The sequence below is a fragment of the Chiloscyllium plagiosum genome, chromosome 22 (assembly GCF_004010195.1).
Source record: "Chiloscyllium plagiosum isolate BGI_BamShark_2017 chromosome 22, ASM401019v2, whole genome shotgun sequence".
Classification (NCBI taxonomy): Eukaryota; Metazoa; Chordata; class Chondrichthyes; order Orectolobiformes; family Hemiscylliidae; genus Chiloscyllium; species Chiloscyllium plagiosum.
In genome coordinates this window covers 48,535,490-48,544,267 of record NC_057731.1, presented here as the reverse complement: position 1 = coordinate 48,544,267, position 8,778 = coordinate 48,535,490, and the positions used below count along the sequence as shown (strand labels likewise).

General features: G+C 45.2%; 1 protein-coding gene across 6 annotated transcripts in view; it reads left to right on the top strand.

The window, feature by feature from the left end:
• crtac1b (cartilage acidic protein 1b) overlaps positions 1–8,778 on the top strand; it is a 334,044-nt gene that overhangs the window by 276,828 nt on the left and 48,438 nt on the right. For all 6 annotated transcript variants that reach the window (XM_043713002.1, XM_043713000.1, XM_043712998.1 and 3 more), the window contains exon 8: positions 6,522–6,658. In XM_043713002.1, the coding sequence (XP_043568937.1) occupies positions 6,522–6,658 (137 nt within the window). The remainder of the gene's footprint in view (positions 1–6,521; positions 6,659–8,778) is intronic.

The following is an 8,778-nucleotide window of genomic DNA, read 5'->3' as shown; positions in this document are numbered from 1 at the left end:
TGGAGGCTGGTACAATTGCAGCATTTAAGAGGCATTTGGATGGGTATATGAATAGGAAGGGTTTGGAGGGATATGGGCCGGGTGCTGGCAGGTGGGACTAGATTGGGTTGGGATATCTGTTCGACATGAATGGGTTGGACCGAAGGGTCTGTTTCCATGCTGTACATCTCTATGACTCTATGACTAATCCTAGTCACACTGATTGTGTGCGGTGGAATGGGGTTTCTCATTTTATCAAATAAGTCTCTATCATCCCTCCTCCAAATGGTCCTGAAGGGGGCGGTGCCTGATCAGAATCACGTCTTCATTGTCAAGAGACAAACCGAGAGTTTCTACCTTTCCAATGTATTCGAGCTCAGGCACATCTTAAAAATGTTGGCTCTCTTGGAATCTCACAGATTGTTGACATACAGCCCATTTAATTAAACGAGAGACCTTTGAAGAAATTAGTTTGGGAGTTAGCTGTGAATGTAACATTGGTTTGTGCCAGACTGAGAGAGGCTTTGGCAGTTCAATGTGTGTGTGAGGGGCAACTGGGAGATTGATGTCATTACTGGGATTTTCACAGTACTCAATAAGAATGTATGGTGCCCCGAGGGCATGTCAGAAATGCTTCCTGACCATTTCATTTCTTTCTCAAGCTGCAGACATTCATGTTACACAGGCAACAGCATGGTGACCAATTCACACCCAGTGACATCCGCAAACTGTTCTTCCCAGGTATCTCAGTAGCACTACAAATGCACCACCCAGGTATCTCACTAACATTGCAAATGCACTGCCCAGGTATCTCATTAGCATTGCAAATGCACTGCCCAGGTATCTCATTAGCATTGCAAATGCAACACCCAGGTATCCCACTAGCATTGCAAATGCACTGCCCAGGTATATCATTAGCATTGCCATTGCACTGCCCAGGTATCTCACTAACGTGGCAAATGCACTGCCCAGGTATCTCACTAACATTGCAAATGCACTGCCCAGGTATCTCATTAGCATTGCAAATGCACCACCCAGGTAACTCACTAACATTGCAAATGCATTGCCCAGGTATCTCAGTAGCATTGCCATTGCACTGCCCAGGTATCTCACTAACATTGCAAATGCACTGCCCAGGTATCTCATTATCATTGCAAATGCACCATCCAGGTATCTCACTAACGTGGCAAATGCACTGCCCAGGTATCTCATTAGCATTGCAAATGCACCATCCAGGTATCTCACTAACATTGCAAATGCACTGCCCAGTTATCTCATTAGCATTGCAAATGCACCATCCAGGTATCTCACTAACGTGGCAAATGCACTGCCCAGGTATCTCACTAACATTGCAAATGCACTGCCCAGGTATCTCATTAGCATTGCAAATGCACCACCCAGGTAACACATTAACATTGCAAATGCACTGCCCAGGTATCTCACTAACGTGGCAAATGCACTGCCCAGGTATCTCATTAGCATTGCAAATGCACCACCCAGGTGTCTCACTAACATTGCAAATGCACTGCCCAGGTATCTCAGTAGCACTACAAATGCACCACCCAGGTATCTCACTAACATTGCAAATGCACTGCCCAGGTATCTCACTAACGTGGCAAATGCACTGCCCAAGTATCTCACTAACATTGCAAATGCACTGCCCAAGTATCTCATTAGCATTGCAAATGCACCCTCCCAGGTAGCTCACTACCATTGCAAATGCATCACCCAGGTAGCTCACTAACATTGCAAATGCATCACCCAGGTAGCTCACTAACATTGCAAATGCACCACCTAGGTACCTCATTAGCCTTGCAAATGCACTGCCCAGGTATCTCATTAGCATTGCAAATGCACTGCCCAAGTATCTCAGTCACATTGCAAATGCACTGCCCAGTTATCTCATTAGAATTGCAAATGCACTGCCCAGGTATCTCATTAGCATTGCAAATGCACCGCCCATGTATCTCATTAGCATTGCAAATACACCACCCAGGTATCTCACTAACATTGCAAATGCACTGCCCAGTTATCTCACTACCATTGCAAATACGCTGCCTCACAGCGCCAGGCACCCAAGTTCGATTCCAGCCTCAGGTAACTGTTTGAGTTTCCTTTGGTTTCCTCCCACAGTCCATAGATGTGACGATTAGGTGGATTGGCCATGCTAAATTGCCCACAGCATCCAGTGATGTGCAGGCTGGGTGGATTAACCATGGGAAATGTGGGGTTATAAGAATTTGGGAGGGGCGGGGCTGCTTGTCAGAGGGCCAGTGTGGACTTGATGGGCCAAATGGCCTGCTGCCACACTGCAGGGATTCTAGAAGCAAGAGTTAAACTGTAGAACGCTACCAAGGCTAAAAGACAAAAGGTATAACATGTGCCAGAAGTGGAAGACCAACAGAATTAGGTTTTGAAAAGATGAAGATGGTCATGATTTTTTTGTTCAGAGTCTTGCTGTCAAGTATGGTGAAAATTCGGCAGTTTCCATAAAGGGCAGTGCATTTGCAATGCTAATGAGATATATGGGCAGTGTATTTGTAATGCTAATGAGATATCTGGACAGTGTATTTGCAATGCTAATGAGATACCTGGGCAGTGCATTTGCAATGTTAGTGAGATACCTGGGTGGTGCATTTGCAAAGCGTTCTACATTTTAACCCTTGCTTCTAGAATCCCTGCAGTGTGGAAGCAGGCCATTTGGCCCATCAAGTCCACTCTGGCCCTCTGAGGAGCGACCCCTTCCCCCTCCCCAATTTTTATAACCCCACATTTCCCATGGCTAATCCACCCAGCCTGCATATCACTGGATGCTATGTACAATTTAGCATGGCCAATCCACCTAACCATCACATTTATGGACTGTGGGAGGAAACCAGAGGAAACTCACACAAACAGTTACCTGAGGCTGGAATCGAACTTGGGTCCCTGGCACTGTGAGGCAGCAGTGCTAACCACTGAGCCACTGTACTGCTCCCTTATGACTGCTTCAAGCTTTGTCTCTTTATCCCTTATTTCTTCACTAAGTCACCTCCCTCGGGTCTCTCAGGAGGAAGCAAGACTCAACTCAATATATTGTCAGGGATAGGATGGATTGAGGAACGTGAAGATATGGGGAGGGTGGTGATTGGGCTGGAAACCATCAGAACAAGGAATCAGAACTTTTACTTCCAGCATTCTTTTCAACCTAATTGTCCTTCTCCTGATCCAACGTAATTAAACTCAAAAAGGTTAACAGGGAACAACAACACTCAAGAAGTTTGACACCATCTAGCTCAGTAGATTGGCACCATATCCACAAGCATCAACTCCCTCCACCACTGACACTCAGTAAGCCGCAGTGTGTGCAATCTACAACATGCACTGAAGTAACTCAGCTAGGCTCCTTTGTCAGCACCTTCCGAAATCTGCAACCTCTTTCACCAAGAAGGGCAGGGACAAAGTACATGTGGTAGCTGTACCACCCTCAAGCTCTCCTCCAGGTTTACCCTCCAACAAGGGAACAGACTCTTTGTCACAGATTTGAGGTAAAGCTGTGGTGTCACTGGACAAGTTGTACACAGACCCCCTGCTAACTTTCTGGAGTCACGTGTTCAAATCCTACCATGGCAGATGGTCAAATTAGAATTCTATAAAAATATCAAATTAAAAGCTGGCTGAGTGGTTGTCATGTAACCAATGCCTATTCCTGCAAATAAAAACCTATCTGGTTCACTAATTCCTTTTAAAAAGGGAAATCTGCCCTCCTTACCTGGTCTGGCCGACACGTGACTCCAGACCCACAACGATGTGATTGACTCTTAACTGCCCTCTGGGCAATTAGGGATGGGCAATAAATGCATGTCTAGCCAGTGACACCTACATCCTACGAACAAATTTGAAAGCCTGAGTTAACCTCAACCGTTTGGGTAACATGATGGCTAGTACTGCTGCCTCACAGCCCCAGGGACCTGGGTTCGATTCCAGCCTTGGGCGTTTGTGCCTGCAGGTGCTCTGGTTTCCTCCCACAGTCCAACGATGTGCAGCTCAGGTGGACTGGCTGTGCTAAATAGCCCATTTGTTCAGGGATAGGTGGATTAGCCATTGGAAATGCAAGGTTACACCGGATGAGGGTAGGGGTTCTGAGTCTGGGTGGGATGCTGTTTAGAGGTTTGGTGCAGACTCAAGGGGCTGAATGGCTGCTTTCTGCACTGTTGGGATTCTATGATTGAGAGGGGACTTCTGGGAGGCTGGTGACTTAGCTGTATGCATGAGAGATTGTGGGCCACCATTTTGGACTGATGTGTTTGATCTGATTGAGCCCTCATGGGCTTCCCCTCCCCCCCATACAAAACACTGGAATAAAAAGTTTGCCAAACACATTTGCATCTGAAGACATTTCCTTTAAGATGGTTTAGGAGTACTCACTAGCAATTTATGCATGCTTGGCAGTGTATACCCATAAATGTAAAGATTTTAATTAAAACCTTGAAATATGAACCTAGTGGAGGATAGCATGGGAAGTGCTGATTAAAGGTGTTGCCTCACAAATCTAATTAATGGCCCTCGTTTTCCACTTCTGATCAGGTGAATATTGATACGGTCTTTTATTTAAAAAGAAATTTTCCAGAATTGCTTAGTCTATTGTGGAGATGGCAAGAGTGTTACTGAGCACAACAAATTGCATTCACATAGTGCCTTTGACGTTGCAACATGCCCCATCAAATTCTTAATTTCCCTAAATTTCCCACTTTCAGTTTCTCATCACTCAAATTGCCATCTCCCAGCTCCTAGTCCTTAACTCCCCTTCCCTATCCCTATAACCCCATCCCCATCTCCCAAACCCCAATCCCGTCTCCCAAAATGTTTCTCCATCTTCCAAACACCAAACACATCTCCCATTCCCATCTCCCAAACCCCCATCTCTCCATCAAATCACAACAATAATATGTGGCTAATGATTTGAAATAAAGATACACAGTACGGGAGAGACTCAGTAGGTCAGGCAGCATCTGTGAAGAGAGAAACAGAGTTAGCATTTCAGTTCAATGTCCTTTCCTCAGAATCCTTATCAGAAGTTCAATTGAAATGTCATCAACCTGAAAGATTAACACTGTGTTTCTCTCCATAGATGCTGCCAAACATGCTAACCTTCTCCAGTACTTTTTCTGTTATCTCACATCTCTCAATCCCAACTTCCATCACATTTTCCTATTTCCATAATCCTCCATTCCTTAATTACTATCTCAGAATCCCTAATTCCCTATTTTACTTCTCTAACTCCCTATCTCTCCACTAAATCCCTACCTCTCCATCTCTTATTCTCTATCTTTCCTTCTCTAACTCACTATCACTCCATCTCTAGTTGCCTATACTTCCTTCTTTATCTCATTACCTCTCCACCCCAATTCCTATTTTTACATTTCTACCTCCCTGTCTCTCCACTTCTAAATCCCTATCTCTCATTCTCTATCTTCCCTTCTTGATCACACCAACTCTCCAACCCTAATTCCCTATTTTTCCATCTCTATCTCTCTAATTCTAATTCCCTGTCTTTCCATCTCCATCCTATCATCTGTCCATTCCCTACTTTTCCTTCTCTAATTCTGTATCTCTCCATTCCTAATGTCCTATTTTTCCTTCTGTATCTCCTTTTATCTCAGTCCCTAATTCCTTATCTTTCCTTCTCTATCCCCCTCTTTCTATATCCAATCACTCAGTCCTCTCATACCAATCTATCACTTTGCAGTTCCTTACCCCAATGGGTTCTATATTTGCTGACTCCATAATAGAAGGTTCTAGCTCCTACTCGGGGTAATCGAGAGGTGGGCCTGGGACTGATGGTGATGCTGGTCATCACAGCAGAATTGAGAATCAATATCTGCTGGGTCAGCTAAAGTCATTGGGCAAAGATTGATCAGTATCTAAGGTGAGGTATGCCTGGGGTTTATGGGTGTGGACAAGGGGAATGTTGGGAGGGAAGATGAACATTGGCTGTAGACATCTGAACAGGAGACCCAAGACTCTGTTTGTTTTGGGGTGTAACTTGGGGAACCGGTGTTGCAGGTGTATCTCCGGGTTGGCAGAAGGAGATCTGGACAAATGGATGCTCAATTGATATTCGGGGTCAGAACATGCAGAGACTGGATAGTGAGAAGGTGGCCTCTGTGAAAGGGAGCACTCATCACGCCATGGGTAAGGAATGGCAATGGGAAGAAAGAATGCCACACAAAGAAGGATCAGATATCCAAGTGGGCGGCAAGGATGGCATTGGCCACAGGGATTTGGGAAGTGAAGGAGCAACAGGAAACGAGTGATTGAGAGAGAGAGAGAAAGAGAGAGAGAGAGAGAGAGAGAGAGAGAGAGAGATGTGAAGGTTAAGATGAAGGCTTCAACTATCATGAGTCGAACAGGAGGGTGATGATGATGGAGGGGGTCTGAGGAGACTCTGCTCTCACATGTAACCTATAAAAGACACATACACTCTCCCTCTATGGGCACTGATGACGTTCCTTACTAAATGACTACTTGGTAATCCCTGTGATTAATGTGGTTTCTTTTAGGATATAGCGACCCAGCCGTTTGCGATGCCCTCGCCAGTTAGGACAGTGATTGTGGCGGATTTTGACAATGATCAGGACCTTGAAGTATTTTTCAATAATATTGCATACCGAGGGTCTTCAGCAAACCGCATCTTCAGGTTAGTCCATATTTTCAATAATCATAAAAACTTACTAAAAGAGGCCATTCAGCCCTTTGTGTATGTACTGGCTTGAAAGCATCCGTGTTTACTGTGTGATACTGTTAAGTTCCAATCCAACTCCCTCTTCAAAGCTCCACCATCTTTTCAGTGTGTTCCAGCTAATAATTCACACAATTTCAATATTTCTCCCCTTCTCCCCTCCAAACCTTTTTACAATTATCTAAATCTCCGTCCTCTGGCTATTGGCCCACTTGTCAAAGGGATTATTTTTCCCAATTGAAACCTCTCATCGTAATGATAACATCTTACACAAGGGAGGATGGTTGTGGCTGTTGGAGGTCAGTCATCTCAGCTCCAGGACATCTCTGCAGGAGTTCCTCAGGGTAGTGTCCTAGGCCCAACCATCTTCAGCTGCTTCATCAATGATCTTCAGTCCGTCATAAAGTCAGAAGTGGGGAGTTTGGCCAATGATTGCACAATGTTCAGCACCATTCATGACTCCTCAAATACTGCAGCAGTCTACGTTCAAATGCAACAAGATCGGGACAATATCCAGGCTTGGGCTAACAAGGTAAGGAACATTCATGAACACAAATGCCAGATAATGACCAACTCCAAAAAAAACCTAATTACTCTCCCTTGACATTGACTCATATTACCATCACTGAATCTCCCACTATCAACATGCTAGGGGTTACCATTGACCAGAAACTCATCTGGACTCGCTATGTCAATACTGTGGCTACAAGAGCAGGTCAGAGGCTAGGAATACTGCGGCAAGTAACTCACCTCCTGACTCCCCAAAGCCTGTCCATCATCTACAAGGCACCAATCAGGTGTGTGATCCCCACTTGCCTGGATGGATGCAGCTCCAACAACATTCAAGAAGCTTGACACCATCCAGGAGAAAGCAGCCCACATCCACAAGCATCCACTTTGTCCACCACTGACACTGAGTGTGGGCTATCGACAAAATGCAGAAATTCATCAAAGGTCCTCAGACAGCAACTTCCAAACCTACAACGTGGTTACATTTCTTCCTCCCTCAGTTGTTGCTCGGACAGGTCTGTCATGTTTTTATTTCCTTCGGCTATCTTCTCCTCTCTCTGACTGCACTTGACAATTCTCTGGATTCCTACACTTCTCCCCCGATCTAACCCACTGGTGTAGGTTTGTGTCCAACCTCTGTTCAAACACCCAGTCTCATTATCTTGGGGAAAGAAAGGTGTCTCACATCCTCAGGACATCCCAAAGCAGTTTGCTGGCAGCACATATTTTTGCAGTACAATATAATGTAGAGTGCATAACAATTTGTGTACAAGAAGATTCCATTAATAGTAATCTGATAATCACCAATAATAATCACATGCAGAGAATAATCCTCCACCATTCTCGCCAACTCTAACACGACGCCACCACTAAACACATCTTCTCTCCCCTCCCCGGAGACGAAGGAGCCTTCCACCAGCCTTCCCTCCCCCTGTCTGCATTCCGCAGAGATCATTCCCTCCCTCCAGGACAACCTAGCCCACTCCTCCATCACACCTAACATCTCTCCCATTACACACGGCACCTTCCCATGCAATCGCAGAAGGTGCACCACCTGCCCTTTTACCTCTTCCATGCTCACCATTCAAGGCCCCACACTCATTTCAGATTAAGCAGCGTTTCACTTGTACCTCTTTCAATTTGGTCTATTGCATTTGTTGCTCCCAATGTGGTGTCCTCTATATCAGAGAGACAAAACGGCGACTGGGTGATCGCTTTGCTGAGCACCTTCGGTCTGTACGCAATCAGGTCCCGGAACTTCCCATGGCTTGCCACTTCAACACCCAATCCTGCTCCCATGCCCACATGTCTGTCCTTGGCCTGCTGCAATGTTCCAGTGAAGCTCAACACAAACTGAAGGAACAGCAGCTCATCTTCTGACTAGGCACGTTACAGCCTGTCGGTCTCAACATTGAATTCAACAACTTCAGATGATTATCCCATCTTGACCCCTCTGTTTTCATTCTGCTCTGTAGTTTTATTTCATTTATTTTAGTTATCTTCTTTTATTTTATAATTTTTTTCACTGTTCTGTACCTCTTATTTCTTGATTGTCTCTCTTTCTCTCA